Genomic DNA, 22,991 nt, shown 5'->3' with positions numbered 1-22,991 from the left:
TAACTCACTCCTTTCATGAGCTTAAGTATATTTTGTATTTGTACAGAGGTTAGTATATTTTTACTCTACTGTGTGTATGTGTATGTATGTATGTGTATATATATATATATATATATATATATATATATATATATATATATATATATATATATATATATATATATATATATATATATATATATATATATATATATACACACAATAAATTGTTTTACACTATTTCCAGTAATGAAGAATATTGATGAAAACACTGACTGTGATGCACTTTTTTGTCAAACTCAAGAAATCTATGTATTGTCCACAAGGTTTTTCGTTAATAAATCAGTAATGTGTAATCCCTTTGTTCTGGATCATTGGACGGATGTTAGATGTTCAACATTTTTACTTCAGATTCTGTGTGACAACTTACTATAAATGCAATAATTATCTTCATTTGTCAGCTCTTGCGCACACACGCACACGCACACACACACACACACACACACCAGCAGATATGCAAAACAAGAATTGCCCTCACTGTTGTAGAACTTTATTTCAACCATGCTGCCTAATTGCTTAAAATGTAAGTGCAATTCACAAGTTATTTCATTAAGTATACAATCTTCAGACGAATAAACTAATATCAGTTTAAATACTTGCTAAATCTTGGCAATGTGCGGTATGTTTTTCTTAATGTCAGATGCCATGAAACCGCATCAGTGTGTTCAATGCTTCTTCATTATGATGAACACACGCTGAAGTGTATTTTTACTCAATTCCACCGTCCCTCCTGCTGTAAATACTCACCAGTGCATCAGTGGCTGATAAGTCCCCAACAAATGCACCTTTTACTCCAGTTTGTGTAACATTTGCTTAAAGCTGCAGTGCCAAGCTGTTCCAGGAAATTACTGCATATTTGTGACCCACTACATTATGTAAGGGACAGACTTACATATTGCTCTATTCTGGTGTTTAAGGGATTTGTTGAAAGTAAGAACAACTAAAATGTCTTATCTTCTAAGCTTCAAATCGCTTCTTCAGTTCAGACACTTTGATCGGAGGCAGGTCTTCATCCTCATGCCCCTCTGAGCGTTTTCTCTCTGTATTTGAGTCACATGGCGGCTGCGTTTGTGCGTGTTCCCTGCTCCGCAGCATGTTGTAAGGTCTCCCGGGTTCAGCCAGCTCCTTGATCCTGGACTTCACCTGAAAGCCCCGGCTCTGCGCCTGAGACTGGAAGTGTGCTACAGCAGGTTGCACTTCAGGAGGAGAGGGGGTCCGTCTCGTCTCCTGCTCCCCTTTCGTTACTGCTTCTTCGCTCCTTTTTCTCTGCGCTGCTGGGGGTTTAGGGTCATCAATGAGACTCCGAGGCCCAGCAGAAGCTGTGGGTTTCAGATTGTGCTCCTCAGGGTTGAGGGGATGGGGATTCAGTTTGACACATTTGTTTAAAGTCACCTCTTTACCTTCCTCTTCTTCTTCACTTGTTTCATTTTTCTGCATTTCACTTGTTCCTTTTTCTATCTCTCGTCCCTCAGCTACCTCCTCATTCTGATTTTGCTCGTCCTCCGTATTTTCTCTCAATAGTTCATCCTCTCGCTCCTCAGTCATTTCTTTTACAGGGTCCTCTCCTAAACTCACCCTATTTTCTTGATCCTCCTTCGTCTCTTCCTCTAACCTCACTTCCTCAAAGTTATTTCCGACGTCTATTTCTTCTTCTTGGTTCCCGTTTATTGCTACCTTCACTTCTTCCTGTTCCTCTCTGACCTCCCTTTCTCTGATTTCCTGCTCCCCCACTTCACACACTGCCAGATGACTGGGGCCAGACCCTCCTCCTCCGGTAGGAGGGTCTGGCCTCTCCTCCTCTGGTACGCTGGAGTCCAGGCACAGCCAATCAGAGTCTTCCGTCAGGTCCTCTGTGGTTTCCAGATTCCAGCTGTGGAGGCTGCCACTGCCACTGATGGATAGAGACAGGCTCTCCTGGCTGGGGTTGTCTGGAAAACGGCCCTGGAAACACAACAACAAATGTAAGACCAGAAATTGTGTGTGTGTCAGACTAACATGCACACTGTCCTCCTCAGGCAGTCAGAACTCTATAATAACATAAGTTGTTCCTGGAAGAAACAGGAATATTAATAAATATATATATATATATATATATATATATATATATATATATATATATATATATATATATATATATATATATATATATATATATATTCGATTTGACTTGGTTAACCAGAGGCTACAGTTTTCACCACCAAATTTCAGAAGTACATCAGAGTTTATTTCTGTAGGTTAATCTTAATTATTAGAACTGTAAATAATCCACAGGGCAAATTGAAGGAATGGCAGATATTTAGTTTCAGAGGCCAACAAATGAGCCTGCCTTGTTTTATGCCCAGAGACCTTTTTTCATTAGAATATTGGAGTATATATGTAATATGTATTTAATGCATTCAAGATTCAAGAAGTAGTGTGCTCAGGTTTATGATTTCCCTTTACAGATGCATGTGACTATTATTTTTTTTTTAAGGTAAGAGGGACAGTACAGAGTGTTCACAGTGTGTGAGAGAGAGTGTGTGAGAGCTCCTCATTTCCTTACCTTCGTGATATAGTCATGGCTGTCCGGTCCAAACAGATCCAGGCTGCGTGTCCCATAGAGCAGGCCTCGTTCGTGGGAGCTCCGGGAGCTGAGCGTGTCAAAGATCTCCCCCAGCAGATCCATCTCCTCCGAGTCACACAGCAGTGAATCTTCCTCTTCTTCATCCTTCTGGAGCTCAGAGTCAGGATTGACCGCAGGCTCAGACACGGCTCTAAAACACAGGAACGGCACAAACAAGAAAATAGATACTTCTTCTTGTGTTTTTGCTGGGGTCCACATTTCTCCATCTGTCAGCTTGTCTCTGACTCTCACCCTGCCCATGGGTCTCCGGTGTCCTGCATGTCTTCCTCGTCTCCGGGAGCCCTCAGTTTGTGACCAGGCCGACGGGGACGAGACTGACATGAGGCAAAATAGCATAACAAAGCAAAGGGATAGAAATGGAGGTATACAAGAAGCAGGACAGTAAAATAAGAAAATTAGGGATGAGGAAGACATGTGTGGAGGATATCTGTTCCAGTGTTAGAATATTAATAAAACATAGACATAGGATTGTTTTGTGAGAGATCTCTCACCCTCCCAAAGTGTTGTGTGATTGGCAGGCGGTTCTGCAAGCAGTCAGATTGGGCACGGCGGTGCGACACAGATCCTCCTCTCTGAAGGGCGTGTTCTTCACTGTGGGCCTTACACACACACACACACACACACACACACACACACACACACACACACACACACACACACACACACACACACACACACACACACACACACACACACACACACACACACGTTTAGTAAACCTACAGAAGAATTCGATTAAATTGTATACCATCTTGAACGCTGACCCACCTTGTGCATCAGCAGGTTTTTCAAACCAGACTTGGTGAGACCTTTGGCCTGGGAGAGATTTGAGTCAATATGAATAGAGTTGTTTGGGTAATACAGACCAACTTCCCAGCAAAAACCTTGGCTTGTACTCACCCTCATGTTTGCTTTGGACTTCATGTTAAGGATCAGCGCTCCTCCCCCTTTCTGTCAAAAGTACAAGTGTATCTGTGTTGCACTTATCAACAAGACGGGAATCAGCTTCAAACTGTTTCATTAAAGATGAAAATAACTTACCTTTAAATTACCAACTAACTGTTGATAGGATTTGCTTCTTCCTATAAAGAGACAGACACACAATAGGAAGAGGATATGTGGTCAGTGAGTAATGTGAAATCACACACACACACACACGCGCACGCACACATGCACGCACGCACGCACCTGCAGCTGTTTCACACTTAAAGATCTCCTCCTCAAAGAGATCATCTGGTTCCTTCTCTTTGTTCAGAATATCCAGGCGGCCATCAATGAACTTCCAAACAAAACAAATGTTTGGTCATTTTTAAAATATTATTTGATCAAAAATAAATCATATTTAACATGAGGATGATTTGGTTCAACTGACTTCACAACTAATGTAGCAGTAATTCTATGCATCTGCATCAACGGATGTCAGAGGCATTTATTAACAACAGTTGAAACATTTCACTTGCTTTGTTCATCAAGGCAACCCTGCCTCCTAAAAAGTACGTTCCCCCAGAACTAATACGCATTCCCAATTACGTTTGATCAGAAACGTATCTCCTCCCTGATTATGTTTGTGTTTGACGTATTACACGTTGATTATACACGTATACGTTGATTAAACACATATGTTGATTATACACGTATTTTTGTTTTATTGTTTTTATGTTTGTGTTGACGTATTACAAAAAGAAAAAAGAAAAGAGGGGCGGGGTGAGGCCAGTGACAGCCGGCCGGGCCGGGCGCCGGCCTCACCGGGAGCCCGAGAGTCGGTCGCACCGGGAGGCGAAGACCGCTTGCCCGCCGTTGCTAGGCCAGTCTTCAGACTGCTTGCACCGGGGCTCGGTCTTCAGACGCTTGCCCGCCGCCGTCAGGCCGTCGGTAACAGCCTCCTTCGCGCCGGCTCCGGTCTTCTCTGAGTCGGGTTGTTTGTGAATGCAGCCCAAAGTGTGTGATGAACTCCATCTAGTGCAGTAAACTACTGCGATCATCAGCAGACACTCGGATCTCTGTGGTCGCATCAAGTGCAGAATCTGACGTGAAAAATATTCAAACGGGCGGAAAGAGTCACGGGACCCAACGTCCGGTTTTCAAAATACTAACTGATATGAATATGTTTAGAACATTTCTGACCACATCCAAACATCTTAACTGTACTGGTCTTACAGAAATATTGTAATATGTCAAACACAACGTACTGTTACGAGTGTCTGCTGATGATCGCAGTGGTTTACTGCACTAGATGAAGTTTATCACACACTTTGGGCTGCATTCACAAACAACCCGACTCAGAGAAGACCGGAGCCGGCGCGAAGGAGGCTGTTACCGACGGCCTGACGGCGACGACAGGCGTCTGAAGACTGGCCTAACAACGGCGGGCAAACGGTCTTCGCCTCCCGGTGCGGCCGGCGCCCGGCTGTCACTGGCCTCACCCCGTCCCTCTTTTCTTTTTTCTCCGCAGAGTTTAAAAATTAAAATATGCTTAAATAAAGCAAGAAAACAATAACACAAACACACGATTATAAACGTATTTGTAATACGTCAAACACAAACATAAAAACAATAAAACAAAAATACGTGTATAATCAACATACGTGTTTAATCAACTTATACGTGTATAATCAACGTATGTGTAATACGTCAAGCACAAACATAATCAGGGAGGAGATACGTTTCTGATCAAACGTAATTGGGAATGTGTATTAGTTCTGGGGGAACGTAATTTTTAGGAGACAGGGTTGATCAGGTCCCTCTCCCGTGTTATAATTGCAATATCTGTCCAGCAGAGGGCAGTAAATAACACCAAGCACAGCATGTACCTGTTTGAAGGACTGTAAATGAATGGCACTCTGTAGGAACTGCCTCATACTGGCAGACTTGTGATCTACAAACAGCTCCTCACTGAACCACATCTCACCCTCCTGCAAAGAGAGATATGGAGATAGGGACAACAAAAGAGAAGCATGAGTCCCAAATATATACATAGGCAGGAAGAGGTACCCATAGAAATGACCAAATGCAAGAAATGCAGTGAACAAACTATTCATCATTTACTCTCCCTTAAAATGTGTCTCATAAGAAATACTAATAAGCCTTTTGAGTGATTTACCTTTTGACCCTGCAGCGCATCCCTGTAGCCTCCAAACAGCAGCGCCTGAGCTTTCAGGAAGGCCCTCGAGACTCCACAACCAGGAGACACGGCCTGACGCTTCAAACACGCCTTCAGCCCGGACATCTGGTGACATGTGTACATTTATATCTGTGATATAAACCAAGAGCAACTTCTTCTCTAGCTCAGCAACAATGATGAAGACAACACCATTAGAGGAGGAGGACATGATGGTATAGATAGAGCGACAGGAAACATGTGAAGAGGAGAGGGGGGTCTGAAATCTAGCAAAAGCCCCTGACTGTGTTCATATCACTGAAAGTGCAGCTCATAGTGTAAACACTATTTGTATTTGTATTTGTATTAATTTACATTACAACAGGCGATTTATTACCACATCTGAAGGTATCCTTTTCAGGTCGTCAAAGGGGGTTTCCAGAGTGTTTGTGTCCACATTCAGAATGACGACTTCCTCCAACCCACGACTCCTCACCCTCTGTTAGACAGACACAGAGACACACTTTGATGTGTTGGTCCGTCGGTGTGTGGGGACAAACCTGGTAGATTAGTTTGATAGTATTTGACTAAGTGTAGACTGTTTTATTCAGTAGTTTACCTCAGATAGGCTGGCGTGGACCCCTATTAGGTAAGGCATAGGTGCACTGTACAGATAGAAAAGGGTGAATCTGTTATCGACAGACAGAGATACAGACAGACAGACAGACAGACAGACAGACACACACGTCTTACCAGCAGTAGTCCAGTAGGTGGGGTGGCAGGACAGGGATGAAGATGTGTTGCCAGTACATGGGGTATAACACTGCACTGAGTGCATGCACACAGGATGTCAGCTACACGCAACACACAAATGGACGACTGCATCAGACAACGACACACAGTACACTCAAGTCTTTCTGTGTGGTCGGCCATAGGCCACATGTGGTGGCCAATTTGTGCCTTCAAGGTAGAATAATGGAGATAATTCTAGCTGCACTGCGTTTGGTTTCCAAGTAGTCACATTCAGCAGAATATGGTTATATGTTTAGGTGAGTTTCCAGAAAGTGAGCATCTTATAAAAATAGAAGGACTCAAATGTGTGTCTTACGGTGCTGAGTTTGCTGGCAAAGATGAGGATGCGTCTCTCAAACAGCATGCTGGCATAGAGCTGGAGCAGGTTCCCCACATCTACTGCCACAATCAGCTCTGTCAAGTTCCTCTGGTGAACCCACAGACACACGCAGATCGGTTTCAATGGACAAAGTGGACAAAACTCCACCTGCCGTATAAGATACAAACCCTGGGTTCAATTTAGTCCTGCATACTCACATTTTCAGGGATGGAAGGGAGACTTCTGGGGTCTGGAGCAATGAAGTATGAAACCTGGTCAAAATGAAAAAAGAAACAATCCATTAATAAAAAACTGGAGGGAATTTGAAGGACGTGTTTTTGCTTCAACATCGTACAGTGTGTGCGTTACAGGATCAGACTTAAGGTTTCATTCTAAAATTCTGTCTCCATTAAATAATGCTTTTGTTAGATGCACATTATTGTAGGCTAATGTCTTACTATGACACAACTTCACATTATAATCCTTAAGATTTACATGAAATCTAACCACGTTTTATCGTATTCATAGTGGTTATTTGTTCTGCAATAGCCATTCAATCTATTTACAATCAGGAATTACCTCTCTCTATATAGGTTTTCAATGTCAGTGGTGGAGTCCATCATCCTTGCACCAGATTTAAAAACCTTCACTCTCTTCCCACTGTATCAGAGCTGTATCAAGTTACTGATAATAAAAACATTTAAATAATTCCCAGTATTAAACCGGACTTGCTATTACCAAATCAACCAGCTCTAAAACTATATTGATAACAATTCTAATCAAAGTGATCTATTCACAATAGAAATGTGACGTGAGAAACTTGAATTAATGTTTTTTCAAGTGGAGGATTTGTTACTTTGGAATGAAACTCTTAAAATGCAAAAATCCACAAGATACAACCAGCTACAGCTTTGATTTGATTTCTTGTGAGACCAAACATTTGTTATAGGGTCAGTACAATCAAGGGTTATTTCTTATGGATGCATACATTCAACAGTCACAACAAATGGCAGACGTTAGTGCAAATCGTGTTACGTGGGACTTAAACATTTTATTAGAGGGGTGAGTGACATGGTTTTAGTCCGCACACATCCGGTTTAGCCATCAAGCACAGACAGCTAAAGTCTTCCAGTAGGAGTTAGTCTGTGTCCACTCAGCAGTTATTCCAGACCACATGAACCCCTGTGGGACTCACCCCCTCTTGTCCCTTTGGGTGTCCAACAGGATGGGACACCTCTGTGCTGACCAATAGCTGCTCTCCCTCAGAAAAAAAACACAACAGTCTAACTAACCACTGACAGAAAGCAGCCATAAAGTGAAGGGTGACTGTGGGATAATTAGAGATTTACCATCTGCAGAGTGACGGATCCAGCTGCTGGTGGTAAGGGTTGCTTGTAGAGGTTAGCCAGCAGCACTTTCATCTCATTGGTCTGTCAAGGACATGATGGTCGTGATGGGAATGATACTCAGACAAGAGTGTGTGTGGATTTGGAGAAGACAGAGTACACACACTGGAACCTCACCTGTCCTTTTGTGAGGTAATCAGCCAAGTTGTTGAGAAGTTTGTAAAACACTTCAAACCATGGAAGATAACTGTAATCACATTGATTAAAACGTGTTTTCATCGCGATGTTTAAAGGGTCAACTTAGCATGAGAATTACTCTTTCAATCCCCCCCCTCCTCACACAAATGTACCTGAGCATGCAAATGCAGGTATTTGTGTTGTTGGTGAGACGGCAAAAGCCAAACCGCTGGCATCCCTCAAGGTCGGTCAAAACAAAAGTAAAGTGCTGCACGGCCACTCCCTCCCTCGCTCTGTGAAGATGAATGAAGTGAGAGGTGGAAATATATGAAGATAGACAAAATGTAAACCGGAGTATAGAGTTTATACTGACCTTTGTATGTCATACGGGAAGCAGAATCTGGGTAATGTTTGATAAGACTCCTGGAGTGAGATAAAGTTGTGTGTAAAATGAAATGTGAAAAATCTCATAAGAATGTCTAAAAGTCAATGTTGGTATATAATTATATCTAATTAGCATTAACCAGAATATACACTTGAGGTTGATGGGAGGTTCAGTTCTTGTGCAGGTTTTTGGTCCAGATCCAAGCCTCCAGGTAAAACGCTAGGATTTGAATTACAACTTCTACGTGATGCAAATGAGAGACTTGACACTCCACAAAGACTTACATTGGGAATAAGATGTCTAGAACTCAGCCAATAATTGTTTTAGGTGAATCAACTTTCCAGTATGAATACTTAAATAGTGACTATTTAAGTCACAAAAGTTGCTAACTCCCTAATAGCGGATAATGTATTTATTTTCGAGCCATGTTGGCTTCTTGCGCCACTGAGCAGCTTTAGGAATAAACTGGAGCACGTCTTCAACGCTTTTTCAGTGTATATATCCATTTAGTCATAAACCAAGTATTGGACAAATCCAAAGATTTCCATTTGTTGCCACTATGAAGCATCAGGAGATCACCAAGGTTCTTACAATGTATCATGAATGGGTTGTGTCTGTACCAAATTTCATGGCAATTCATCCAATAGTTCTTAGTTCACAGTTCACTCAATGCTGCAAATGTAGGACATTAAGTCCAAAATCTTGGAAATAATTTTTTTTTTAAACTATACACATTAGATATTGCACACATATCTATGCAACTCACAAAGAAGCAACTTAAGATAAGAGGGATGTCTGAGCTGTATTAATATTATATTATCATTATAACCTATATTGAATGTGAAAGTACATTTTGGATCTTTTTTTTTAATATACTTGTACTTTTATTAACATTTCACATCTTGTTATTTGTACTCCAACTTTTTGCAACGGCTGAAAAACAATTTTCCTCAGGATGAATAATGTTGCATCTTATCTTGTCTTAGTTGCTGTGATATTTCAGTCTGAACCAGAGTGGAGGACTGGCCAACTCAGGGACCAGCCAACAATGGAATCCCAATAGCTACCACTAGCATGGCTAAAAAGCATCCAAAAGAGAAGGTGTTTGAATCATTTTAACTTGACAACACATCCGCACATATGAAAGCATATTAAAGTGGCTACCTCATCACTGAAGTCCTCTGGAAACTGAAACAGTACACCAGGATCTATAACAATGAGAAGAATGAATGAATGGACATCATGCTCCAAACAAACTTTATTCACAAAGTGGGTTCTGTAAGGCAACGATAACAGCTGCTCAGTTTGCCAAGGAAACCATAACATGCTCCGATCTGGTTCAAGTGTGACAAGACACGCTGTGTGGTTTTTATGATCACATGACAGGAAGTATGAGCCACTCAGCTCAGCAGAAACACCTTCATATACAGAACGACTTATCATCTTATTATTATCTAATACAAATTAATTTGTGTTGTGAAATACATTTCAGATTTTAGTTGATACTAAAATTGGTGTAGTCTGTCATGTAGGAAAATTACATTAAGGTGAATAAAGTGAGGGGAACAATTTGAGGAACAATTTTAATCAACTTCTCTGTTGCTGAGAAATTACTCTGCACATCTAAACACTCCCATAACAGACAACACACTTTCTATAGTAGTACTCCAGGCTGAAACACAAGAACCACATACATATTACATACATATTTACTACATTGGCTCACTCACCTTTGTCTCGGGCTACAGGGCAAGTGGCTTCAAAGAACCAGTAGAAGGTTTGCTCAGGGTTTTGTCTGACAGGAAAGAGACAGAGCACAGCCCTCATGTGAGATTCCACCGCCACCAAAACTGACCAAAATATGCCGACATTAATGCTGAGACATTCCAGTGAATCAGCCCAACATTTATCATATTACTCAAATTATCATTTCACAAAACCTAGGCGGATTAGGAAACAACAGGTGTGCTGTTAAAGACCAAGGTAGACTGTGGTCTATTTATTAGAGACAGGTATGTCTACAAAGAGAGCTGCATGCAGGGATGGAATGTAACTTTTATGTATTTATGCTACTTCTACTCCACTACCTCGCAGAGGTAAATATTGCTTTTCTTACTCCACGTAATATAGTTACTTTGCTGATTGAGATTAGTACAAAATATCAATCAACTAATACATTGTGATGTTTTATTTTAGATAAAACTACTCAGCTTTATAAAGTTGTTAAAATCAAGTCAAATTTTAGCAGTTTAATACAATTTTAGATTATAAGTATATTGAAATGGGCCATTCTGCATAGTGAGTAGTTTTACTTTTGGTACTTTAAGTATATATTGACGCTAATAATAATATTTTAAATGCAGGGCCTTTACTTGTAAAATAGTCTTTCTACACTGTAGCATTGCTACTTTTACATAAGTCAAATATGAGAGTATTTCTTCCACCTGGTTAAGTGAGATTACATTAAAATATTACGAACTTAGTCATATGCAACAAACAAAGATGAACATTTTCGGGGCCCCTGTGAAGCGTATGGCAACTCACAAAGGGCAACACAGTTGCTGCAGGAAACTTCCTGTGCAGTTGTGAGAGGAAGTAATAAAAACCACAAGAACAGACTGACGGGCAGAGTAATGAACGGAATTGAGCATAAATGAAAAGATTAACTCACTTCAGTCTGGAGCCCATGCTGTCTGGATGTGTCTGTGTCCATGTGTTGGTCCAGGAGGGCAGAGGTCTTCAGCAGGTGTATGAGATGAGAGGCATACCTCGGATCTGATGCAGCTGCTGTGTAAACGGGGGCAGACAACAGCGGTAGCAACAGTCTGCAAAATCAGCGCAATCGGAATGACAGAACACTTCCTGATCTCTGTCAATATGTGCACTGTGGTAGTATGTGTGTGCATGCGTATATACATATGACGTCTGATATAAGACCACATTTCCAAGCTCTCAACATTCATATTAACTTCTTCTTAGATTTCCATCATTCTCCCTCGGTTTCCTTTTTATGACTTCTTAGATCTTCTCATCTACTTAATTAAATTAGCAGCCATCAGGTCAAAAGGAAACTTTCAATTACAAAAACACAAATATTATGCATCTCAGCAGTTCCAGGAATAATTAGGTTAAGGAAATGGCATTTCTGCTCAGGGAGATTTGCATTTAAGAAAAACTCCCCTTCGTTCCTCCACCTTTAATTTCATTTTGTATTCATCTATGCACATAACTGTGATAACTCCTACTGCCTATTCAAGCATTATAGACAGAGGAACGTCCACTTACACTTACAGCCATGAGACAAATGTTCTCCACAACAGCAGATTCTAAACGTATCAAGGAAGCCTGAACTGATGAGGCTTGACTGATTGCTTTATTTAAGCGGTAGGATATGCTTTCTGTCTGTATATGTCATAGTTTATGAAAAGCTGAGGAAGTATTTCTGATGGGTCATAACAGAGCATTTGGTATTTCAAGTTTCATAGTCATAAAGGGCATCAAAGTGTCCATATCCTGCTGACAGAGGCACTAAACTCATATATATCAGTACTGCCACCTAGTGGTGTTCAAGCAATACTGCCCAATCTGTCAGTATCCATTTTGGTTTGCCTTCATTCTGCGACATCGGAGGAAAACTGAATGCTAAAATGTATCTATTTTTGTGAAAGTTGTGTCAGCAACACTTTATACACATACATAATACAGTTTAAGGCTTAACTGTTTTCTATTGTGTGCATTTCATTTTTAAATGGATTAACATTCTAAATGTATCATATAGAAGAACATAAACATACAAAAGGGATATTTTTCCAACAAATTTATTCCAATCAATGCCAAATTAGACAAGTGATCAAATCTGTGTTGAACGGTTTCATTGAATACTTGGCCCAGGTACTGTTTGACTGGTGGTGATGAATGAACATAAACAGAAAGCTACTGACAAAAGACCACAGTTGTGTTAGCTACTTCTAGATGAGCACTGCGAGTTAATAAAGTGTTGAGTCCAACTGTGGCTGGAGGAAAGGGGGCCAACAGTGGAAGAAAGAGGAGAGGCAAACAGAAACATTAGATCAGAGGAGTCAGAGAAAGAGAACAGAGCAGGAGAGAAATAAGTGGAATGGTAGTTGGATGGAGTTAAGACGAGTGCAGTTGAGAAATGATGTGCGACTTCAGCCTTAGGCCACCTCCTCTTCTCCCTCCTCCTCAAACTCTCCCTCCTCCGCTGTGGCATCCTGGTACTGCTGGTACTCGGACACCAAGTCGTTCATGTTGCTCTCCGCCTCTGTGAACTCCATCTCGTCCATGCCCTCGCCGGTGTACCAGTGGAGGAAGGCCTTGCGGCGGAACATGGCGGTGAACTGCTCAGAGATACGCTTGAACAGCTCCTGGATGGCCGTGCTGTTGCCGATGAAGGTGGCGGCCATCTTGAGGCCACGGGGCGGGATGTCGCACACGGCTGTCTTGACGTTGTTGGGGATCCATTCCACGAAGTAGCTGCTGTTCTTGTTCTGCACGTTCAGCATCTGCTCGTCCACCTCTTTCATGGACATGCGGCCGCGGAACACGGCAGCCACCGTGAGGTAACGGCCGTGGCGCGGGTCGCAGGCGGCCATCATGTTCTTTGCGTCGAACATCTGCTGTGTGAGTTCGGGCACCGAGAGGGCTCTGTACTGCTGGCTGCCTCTGCTGGTGAGAGGGGCGAAGCCCGGCATGAAGAAGTGCAGACGGGGGAAGGGCACCATGTTGACAGCCAGTTTGCGGAGGTCAGCGTTGAGCTGGCCGGGGAAACGAAGGCAAGTTGTTACGCCGCTCATGGTGGCAGAGACCAGGTGGTTGAGGTCACCGTATGTGGGTGTGGTGAGCTTTAGGGTGCGGAAGCAGATGTCATACAGGGCCTCGTTGTCGATGCAGTAAGTCTCGTCTGTGTTCTCTACCAGCTGATGGACGGACAGTGTGGCGTTGTAGGGCTCCACCACCGTGTCTGACACCTGGAGGTAGAAAACGTAAAAGGTCAGAAGGGGGGGTGGGGGGAGTCAGAAAATGAATTAAAATAAACACTTAAAAGCAGTGCCAGGTGATCAATGTACCTTAGGAGAGGGCACCACACTGAAGGTGTTCATGATACGGTCGGGGTACTCCTCACGGATCTTGCTGATGAGCAGGGTTCCCATACCTGAGCCGGTACCACCGCCCAGGGAGTGTGTGAGCTGGAATCCCTGCAGGCAGTCGCAGCTCTCAGCCTCCTTCCTCACAACGTCCATGACTGAGTCCACCAGCTCGGCTCCCTCTGTGTAGTGGCCCTTTGCCCAGTTGTTACCTGCTCCACTCTGGCCTGGATGGAAAGGGTTAATTACAATCCATCCCTTTAAATATTTAGCCCTATTTATCCTGCCAAAAGGTATTAGTTCATTGTTTTAACTGAAACCTAGTTTCTAAATGGAATACAACAACTTGCTCTAATATGCCGATTATTAAAATGATCATCATACGTGTGTGTGTGTGCGTTTGATCATATACCAAAGACAAAGTTGTCGGGTCTGAAGATCTGTCCGAAGGGGCCAGAGCGAACAGAGTCCATAGTGCCTGGCTCCAGATCCACCAAGATGGCCCTGGGCACGTACTTCCCACCTGGAACACAAATGCATGTGTCAAAACGTTTTTATTGGAAAAGAAAGGACGGACCATGAGAACACCAAGTTGTGTTTAACGGTCCTGACCTGAAGCCTCATTGTAGTAGACATTGATTCTGTCCAGCTGCAGGTCACTGTCGCCATGGTAGCTTCCTGTTGGGTCGATGCCGTGCTCATCACTGATCACCTCCCAGAACTGCAGACGGATTAGACAGAAACCCCATCATGAAAACTTGCATGACACACTGTCATTTCCATTCATTCAGTTTTTATTTGGGCACATTAAAACATTCTTGTAATTGAATCAGAGTTAGCCAAAAGGCGGTTTTCCAGACAAAGCCACCCAAATAACAGAATATACGATTAAAATGACGCAGTTGCTCTTGTGGTAACAAACCGTTTGAGTGGATTTTGATTGAAAATTAATTGACAACTAATTTGAGAAAAATAATAATTTGTGTCATTTTCACCATGATGCCCAGTTTTCACTAATTCCTGGACCAAATGATTAATCGTTTATTAAAGAAGAAACTGACAGATTCATTAATAAATAAAACCCCTTGTTAGTTGCAGCCTCATTCAGAATCATTCAAATGCCCCACCCTCCAAATCTGGTTCACAGATATCTGTAGAAGATGGGTTGAGCCACATTGAAATGAGGCATAACCCGATATTTGATGCAAAGCAGCCCATTGGGCTTTATTATCAATTAAATTATAATATGACCTAAAAAAACTGCTTGGCTGCCGGCCGGCCGCTGTGCCGGGCGTCTGAGCCACACCCATCTGTGTGTGTGTGTGTGTGTGTGTGTGTGTGTGTATGTCCAGACGCACGCAGTTAGCGGCCTCGTTCATTTAAAGGGCTGCGGCGACAGCAGCTGAGCGATGTCTCGGCGTGCCACCGCCCATCCTAAAGGATGCGATTGTACGCTGCCTTCAGCCTGGCACGACACTTTCCAATCCTCTGCGTTGACCTATTTAGTATTTCCTGTGGACAACATGGCCTCTCCGCGGCCGACACGTCGGCAATAAACACGGTTACACTTCATTTCAAATCATACAACAACAAAAAAAAGCGAAAGCAGTTAACGTGAAGATACTTAGATGAAACGTCGACCTGAGTGTGGGCGTTCTCATACCTTTGCTCCAATCTGGTTCCCGCACTGCCCGGCCTGCAGGTGCACAATTTCACGCATGTTGTCGCTTTAGTGTGTGTGGGGGATCTCGGTGGGAGAAACGGGCGAAGCTCAGCGGACGACGGGCTCTGGCTCTGCAGCGGGTCGGTGCTGGTCCTCCTGGTCGAGCTGACTGTCTGGCTGAATGGCGGAGGAGCTGTGGGCTGCGTAGTGAGCTCTCTTTTCTCGCCCTTCCCTCCCGTCCGCGGCTGCGCAGTTCATCCCGATGCTGCAGCATGACGTCATCTCCATGGTAACGGGAACCGGGTACGACCGGAATATTGGCCTGTTGTCGTGGGGGATTGAAATGGATGCGAGAAAGCACTAGACTAGAGGATGAACAACCGGGATTACCTTCTCCTTACAGCCTGATTCCCGGGGTTAAATGCATGCTGACATCAGCCTGTGCAGGCGTCAATGCACACATAGAGTATCCTAATAAAACACTCAGTAATTAATGGTACGAAAATCACATCATCACCATGCATGTAACAATGTCTTTGTATCTGCAATGACTTGTATGTGTGTCAGGGTGTGGGCAGGGTGTTTCGTCATTTCCTGGGCAGGAATAGTGTTGGCATGAACTGGATTCACTTATGTCATGCAGAGACGTGCAGTTTAGGGCCTAATGTGAGCTTGCACAAATATGTTGTAGGGGTTGGGTGGGGTCCATGTTCAACCCCACCCCCATTGCCCTCTGGGAATTGCACATGTCCAGGGTTCAGTATTAAACAAAGTGGTCCTCTGGCTCGACATCTGTTAATATCTAAAGGCAAACGTGATCATGCCTGGTGAATGTGCACCTCTCTGAGGTGCTAAAACTGCCAAATTCCCAAAGAAGGATAGAGGATAGTGTGCTCAGTGATTGTCTTGCATGTACGACCCAATTGCATGTGTCCATCATTACCGCTTATAGCAGCCGGGGCAGCTTTTTGTAACTGCTTTCAATGAGATTAAAACAACCTTTTACGTAGCTGACATACAGCCTCACGTAGTTCTGCACGATGAGCCTCGCGTTTTAGCAGCAGTGCCCTGAACGCCTCAACGTTGAAAGGATTCAACTCAGAGCAGAAAAGCTCCCGACATCATTCGCGTTTGTTCTCATTGCGGTGTCTTCTGCTGGTTCCCCGGGGCTGAATGACCTCACCGTGCAGTTAAAGCAGGAGGCACATTGGTGCGGTAGCCTGAGATTTGTGCAAGTTGTTTTTATTCATCTACATTTTATTATACGCCATTAGGTATCGTCCAGTTCATGCTTTGTGATAAAGCATAAACAGCACTTTATTGATTACGATCGCCGAGCAACAATATGAAAATATACGCAGAAAACTATCTAAAAAGCTCCGCCTTCGTCTGAATGGCCAACATTCAAACGAAGTGTGGTCTCGCAACTTCCACCTGTCAAAGGAGCTCCGTCTGATCAGGGCCATCATCTTCTTCTTCTTCCTTTTTAAGCTTTATTGTTTGGTGCATTACCGCCACCAACTGGTGTGGAGTGTGGATCAGGATGTCTAGTACTTGCATTAATAATAATAATTAAAAAAAAAAAACACACACACAAAATATATAACTTTAACAAAAAAAACAATATATATATATATATATATATATATATATATATATATATATATATATATATATATATATATATATATATATATATATATATATATATATATATATGAAGGTATGCATTCCCCAACCTCTTCTTGCAGGCGTCCAAAGAAAACAATCAAAGGGAAATAAGGTGTTGAAATCCGATCACATCCTGAAACAGTCTATACAGTTGCACTGTGGTTTCTCCTAATTCAACACAAAATGCCACTTTTAATGACTACTGCAGTCTCTCCTTCTTCTTCTTCTATAAATTTGACTGGCGGATCGCAACCAATTTGCCTAAGTGCATACCGCCACCTACTGTACCCGAGTGTGCAGATTCAGGACTAACTGTTTTAACTAACAAAGAAACAAAACAAAATAAATAAATACAAAAAATAAATAAATAAATAAGTAAATAAACCAAACCAAACCAACAAAGCAAATAGAAACAAAACAAACAAAACAACCTACTGCAGTCTCAAAATTATTCAACCCCCTTAATAGAATCACTCATAAGAGCCCACATTTTTTCAAATAAGGTGTTGTCTCAAGCACACCTGATGCAACTAATCAAGAGCCTCATTAGTTGCACCAGGTGTGCTTAAGATAGAACACACCTGGACTGGAAGTGACGCTAGAAATATAAATCAGACAAGAGAATTGTCCAAAAAAGTACAGTTTTTTTCGATTGCTAAACGACAGTGGGCACAACTGGAGTCACATGTGCAAAACTCGAACTACAGTCTGCACAGCAGCAGTTCCTGTGGACCAAACTCTAGTTCGTTTTTCATTGCTTGAACACAGTTTTCAAAACTCTACACACTTATCCCATGACTGTAATCACAACCTGCACAACACTGTGGATTTACAGCACTTTGTTCAAATGCTAACACACTGCTGTCAAAACTGTGAACCACACATTCAAAACGGAATAGATTTCAGCCTTGTGCCTTTCAAACACTGCTTATTGCAATTTCAGCTGAAAGGCTAAGCAGGTGTCTTGTTTTAGACTTGTTAGTGAACACACACACATACATACATATATATATATATATATATATATATATATATATATATATATATATATATATATATATATATATATATATGCGTGGAGGAAGACAAAGAAGACAAAGAGCTGTTATTTCAGATGAAATAAGGGCTACACTTATAGACCATGTCGTGAACCATAGTTACAAGTTACTAGTTACTTCTGAAAATTGTAACTAGATTACTTTACTAGTTACTGCATTTGAAAAGTAACTTCACTACTAGTTACTTTACTTTCCTTTTTTTAAGCAAATGTCCAAATTAACCGGAAAGATACATGGACAAACATCATGGCCCTTTTATCACTTTATTTTCAATAAAGGGCATCTCTTAGCCTTTCCACATAGTGTATTGTAAACATGTAAAACAAAATGGCATATAAAACTCAGCCATTAACTTGAACGAACATTAACCCTGTTCACACTGTCTGACCAAAGAAATATGCCTCACTTTGAAATCCAAACAACAGGATACAAGAGGCTGTGTATGGTGGGGACATTCAGGTCAAACAGCATAACACATTAAAAACAGGCTTTGGGAAACATGAGACCCCACTAAACCAAATGGGGGCCTACTCCTAAGAACAAAACCAGCTTGTTATAGGAATCATTGTAGTGGTTTAAGAAAAATTAATGGCACTTTTTCCCATAAAATAGAAACAGAAATCCACTTAACCCAAAAAATAGAAATAGAAAATGCAATTAAATAAACAGAAAATCCACTTCATCTTTGCTTAAATAAACAGAAAGTGCACTATATCCTATAAAGTTTATAATTTTTCTCTATTCTTCAAAATAGCGATTGTATCGCATGAGTAAAAGTCTCTCGAATCTTTTATCCGACAGCCTGTTCCTCCTTGGGGTCAGAACAATACTGCCCAGGCTGAAAGCCTTTCCACAGTGTTGCAACTTGTTTTATTACATGATTTACTCTTATTGTGAAGAGCATGTAAACAGGAAGTGCTTTTACTTTGAAGGCAGAAAGTACAATGATACGTGCTTGTTGACGCTAACTAATGTTGATGTTACGTGTGGAAAATATATACATGTCTGGTGCAAGAGCGCGTTCTCAATCGCTTTAACAGTTGTAATACTGCAGTTCACCAGTAAAGTGATTCCGTTCATACCAGACGTGTCTTGTCCTCATTAGAAGCTCCACTTCATTACAGACAGGTGCACTTGATGGTATTGGAGTGTTGTATTGCTTTGCAATATCCTTAATCCTAGGGAACCTGGAGAGAACCTCCCAGTTGGATCCGGGCTCTCCGTCTCATCCATTCCCCGCTTCCCTCCTTCTACGCACCAGCAGCTACGTCACTCAAATCACTCAGATCGAGTTCTGTGATAGGTTGTTCATGCAGGAAGTGTCGTGTGACTCGCTATAAGAGAACTTTTCGGACTGGTAAAAATGTCTTGAGTATCGTAGGAACGCGCGTTACTGAGGTCTAGTAAAGTAGTGTAGTTACCAATATTTTGAGTGTAATGCGTTACTTTACTTCGTTACCTATAAAAGTAATTACGTTACTGTAGTCCGTTACTTTGTAACTCGTTACCCCCAACACTGCTGATAATGATATATTTGAAAATGTTAATTCTGTCAGCACAACAACTATTGCTTGAGTCCTAAAGAAACACCAAGTTACAATGAAACAGTTATACACTGTACCGTTCGAGAGAAACAGTGAACGGGTAAAAGAGCAAAGATACCAATATGTCCAGGTAAGACGTCTGAGGTTACATACACAGCTATAAAAAATATTTACAGTAAAAAAAAACACTAGCATTTCTACAGTAAAACTGTGCACTTACTGTTTTTCAGAGAGTACTGGAGGTGGAAGCACTGGAAAGACCACATTCATTTGTATTTATCGATGAAGCTGGATTTAACCTTGCCAAAACACGGTTCCAAGCCAAAGGGGGGGAAATATCACCACGTGTGCTGCAATGGCCAATGATGGTTTGCTTCTCAACACACCACTCATTGGCCCATACAACACAGAACGGCTTATAGCTTTCCTAGAACAGCTCTATGCTCAGCTACTGCCAGCAGAACAGGGGGAGCCAGTAAGAAACCCCCAAGTTTTTGTCATAGTTTGTGATAACGTTGCTTTTCACCACTCTGCAGCTGTCACAGATTGGTTTGCAGCACATCACAGATTTATGGTTTTGTACCTGCCTGCATATTCACCCTTCCTCAACCCAATAGAGGAGTCTCTGCCTGGAGGTGGAAAGTGTTTGGTCACCACCCACATGACCAAATGTCTCTTTTGGAAGCCATGCATGCCGGATGTGAGGACACGAGTCCAGAGGACTGCCAGGGATGGATAAAGCACTCCCGAAGGTTCTTCCCCAGGTGCATGGCAAGAGAGAACATTAGATGTGATGTTGATGAAAACCTGTGGCCTGATGCTAGAGAGAGGCAGGATTAGCCCCTCAATTATTTGTTCGAATTACAGTATGTACTTTTAGTTTCTACCTTATTTTTCTCATTACTGTAATTCTGAAAATTACTACAGACTATTGAAGCAAACTGCTAATTTTCATTTACCTTAAAGAATTGTTATGTTCTAAAAATTTTAATAAATCATGTGAAAGAATGTCACTCTTTTCTTTGAAGAAAATATTACTTTGTATGAAGTCACTGAAAATGTTTAAACTGTAAAGATGAAAAGTTTGTATTTTCTGTATTGGTGTTTGATGCTAGTGTTTTTACTCTGTGTGTTCTGAGTGACAGTGTGTGTTATCTCAGTGAGGGTTGTGCATAGTGTTTGGCTGCACTGAGTGTGTTTTGAGCCATGTGTTAAGAGTTGTGTTGCTTGGAATGAGTTTTGCAGGTGATGTGAACTGTTTAGCTCAGGTGACTGTTGGTAGTGCAGACTGTAGTTAGCGTTTTGCACATGTGACTCCAGTTGTGCCCACTGTCGTTTAGCAATCGAAAATAACTGTAAGAGAAGAGATTATTGCCTTGCACAGAACAAGGAAAAGGATACAAAAATATAGCAAAGGCACTGAATGTTCCTCGAGATACCGTTGGAAGCTTAGTTTGCAAGTTTGAAGTTAAAGGGACACTTTCTACACTACTTGGATGTGGCAGAAAGCGAAAGCTAGCAACGGCTGCCAACAGATTTCTGAGGCCAAAAACCCTTGTGTTGCTGCAAAAGACCTGCAGCAAGACGTGGTGGCAGCAGGCTCTGAGGTTTCAGTTTCCACAGTAAGGAGCATACTAAACGCAGAAGGTCTCAATGCCCCGACTCCAAGACGCACACCACTGACCCAGAAGCTCAAGCTCAAGGGGATGAGTGGTTGTCCTGCAACCGCAAGGTAGCCGGTTCGATCCCCAGTCCCCCCATTGCTCACATGTCGAAGTGTCCCGGAGCAAGACACTGAACCTAATCATTACCAAAGGTCTGGACATTTCCAAGGTTGCTGTGACTGATGTTGCACTCTCTGATCATTCCTGTGTTTTATTTGAGAGTGCAATCTCTCTACACACAAATGTCCAAACCAAGGTTGTGACAAAGCGTTACATCACTGAAAACACCAGTGAACTATTTATTCAGAAGTTCTGCTCCACACCAGCCCTCTCTTGCATCTCAGTCAATGAGCTTGTGGATGGCTTCAATTCTAAAGTTAAAAATGTTATTGATGCCATTGCACCCACTAAGGTGAAGGTTGTCTCGGGTAAGAAAAGATCCCTTTGGAAAAATGCCACGCTGGTCAGAATATTGAAAAGAGAGTGTCGGAAAGCTGAACGCAGGTGGCGAAAAACTAATCTCCAGGTTCACTGTGGTATCTATAAAGAGAGACTTCACAATTATAATTTGGAACTTAGAAATGCAAGACAGGCCTTCTTCTCTGACATCATAACCAAAAACAAAAACAATACACGCGCCTTATTTGCTACCGTGGACAGGCTAACAAACCCTCCGGTGTCGGCAACGGCTACGCTCCAATCCACTTGGGTATGCAATCAATTTGCCTCCTATTTTGCTGATAAAATTCAGAGAATTAGACAAGCAGTCGGTGGCTCCACACTAACCACAGGATATGTGTTGTCCCCATCTTTAAATAGCATCCATTCAAATATCATGACACAATTTCACTCAATTAACCAAAGAAGCCTAGAAGACATTATACAACATCTGAACACATGCTCCTGCTGCTTGGATATTCTACCAACACACTTTTTCAAAAAAATTTTACACTGCATGACCGCTGATCTTTTACAAATTGTAAACACATCCCTTCTCTCAGGTGTCTTCCCACAAGCCCTAAAAACTGTAGTTATTAACCCCCTTCTAAAGAAGGCTAGTTTAGACCCCGAAATATTGAAAAACTATAGACCAATATCAAACCTACCATTCTTAAGTAAAATAATGGAAAAGGTGGTTTTTCAACAGCTGAACAACTTCTTAGCTGAAAATAACTGTTTTGATGTCTTCCAGTCCGGCTTTTGTCAGCACCACAGTACTGAAACTGCTCTTGTTAAGGTTTTCAACGACATCCACTTAAACACAGACAGTGGCAGAATCTCAGTCTTAGTATTACTGGATCTCAGTGCTGCATTCGACACGGTTGATCATGACATACTACTAGACAGACTGAAAGTCTGGGTAGGACTCTCTGGCGCAGCACTTAACTGGTTTGAATCCTACTTGAAGGTCCGACAATACTTTGTGTCGGTAGCTAATTACACATCAGAGCTGACTAGGATGACATGTGGTGTTCCCCAAGGTTCAATACTGGGGCCTCTTCTGTTCA

The 22,991-nt window shown here is 42.1% G+C and overlaps 2 protein-coding genes across 3 annotated transcripts; both read right to left on the bottom strand.

The window, feature by feature from the left end:
• Positions 1-544: 544 nt before the first annotated feature.
• dennd1c (DENN domain containing 1C) lies at positions 545-11,466 on the bottom strand (the record flags this gene model as incomplete). Its single annotated transcript, XM_079220187.1, has 23 exons — positions 545-1,980; positions 2,582-2,792; positions 2,894-2,976; positions 3,154-3,261; positions 3,431-3,478; positions 3,563-3,613; positions 3,704-3,744; positions 3,851-3,941; positions 5,473-5,574; positions 5,763-5,888; positions 6,157-6,258; positions 6,379-6,424; positions 6,513-6,613; positions 6,868-6,978; positions 7,089-7,142; positions 8,066-8,131; positions 8,220-8,300; positions 8,394-8,463; positions 8,567-8,686; positions 8,767-8,816; positions 9,943-9,986; positions 10,509-10,573; positions 11,450-11,466. The coding sequence occupies 23 exons, from the start codon at positions 11,464-11,466 to the stop codon at positions 997-999; spliced, it is 2,772 nt and encodes a 923-aa protein (XP_079076313.1). The 3' UTR covers positions 545-996.
• Positions 11,467-12,586: 1,120 nt separating this feature from the next.
• Positions 12,587-15,710, bottom strand: LOC306737875 (tubulin beta-4B chain-like). 2 transcript variants are annotated; one of them, XM_079219679.1, is made up of 5 exons: positions 15,547-15,710; positions 14,496-14,604; positions 14,296-14,406; positions 13,866-14,110; positions 12,587-13,766 (listed from the first exon to the last, which is right to left on the bottom strand). In XM_079219679.1, exons 1-5 carry the CDS (start codon positions 15,601-15,603, stop codon positions 12,954-12,956), a joined length of 1,335 nt encoding a protein of 444 aa, XP_079075805.1. In that variant the 5' UTR covers positions 15,604-15,710; the 3' UTR covers positions 12,587-12,953. The 2 variants fall into 2 exon arrangements, with proteins under 2 accessions (XP_079075805.1, XP_079075806.1); XM_079219680.1 differs by lacking the exon at positions 15,547-15,710 and adding an exon at positions 15,242-15,375.
• Positions 15,711-22,991: the final 7,281 nt, after the last annotated feature.

This window comes from Taurulus bubalis, assembly GCF_910589615.1.
Source record: "Taurulus bubalis genome assembly, chromosome: 6".
NCBI classification, from domain to species: Eukaryota; Metazoa; Chordata; class Actinopteri; order Perciformes; family Cottidae; genus Taurulus; species Taurulus bubalis.
This window is presented reverse-complemented; position numbering and strand designations above follow the sequence as displayed.

Excerpts from the sequence above, each read along its gene's own strand:
- LOC306737875 (XM_079219679.1), bottom strand. The coding sequence starts at position 15,603 with ATGCGTGAAATTGTGCACCTGCAGGCCGGGCAGTGCGGGAACCAGATT. Across the intron at positions 14,605-15,546 it reads GGAACCAGATTGGAGCAAAG|TTCTGGGAGGTGATCAGTGA; the intron begins GTATGAGAACGC and ends ATCCGTCTGCAG. Across the intron at positions 14,407-14,495 it reads CTACTACAATGAGGCTTCAG|GTGGGAAGTACGTGCCCAGG; the intron begins GTCAGGACCGTT and ends TTTGTGTTCCAG.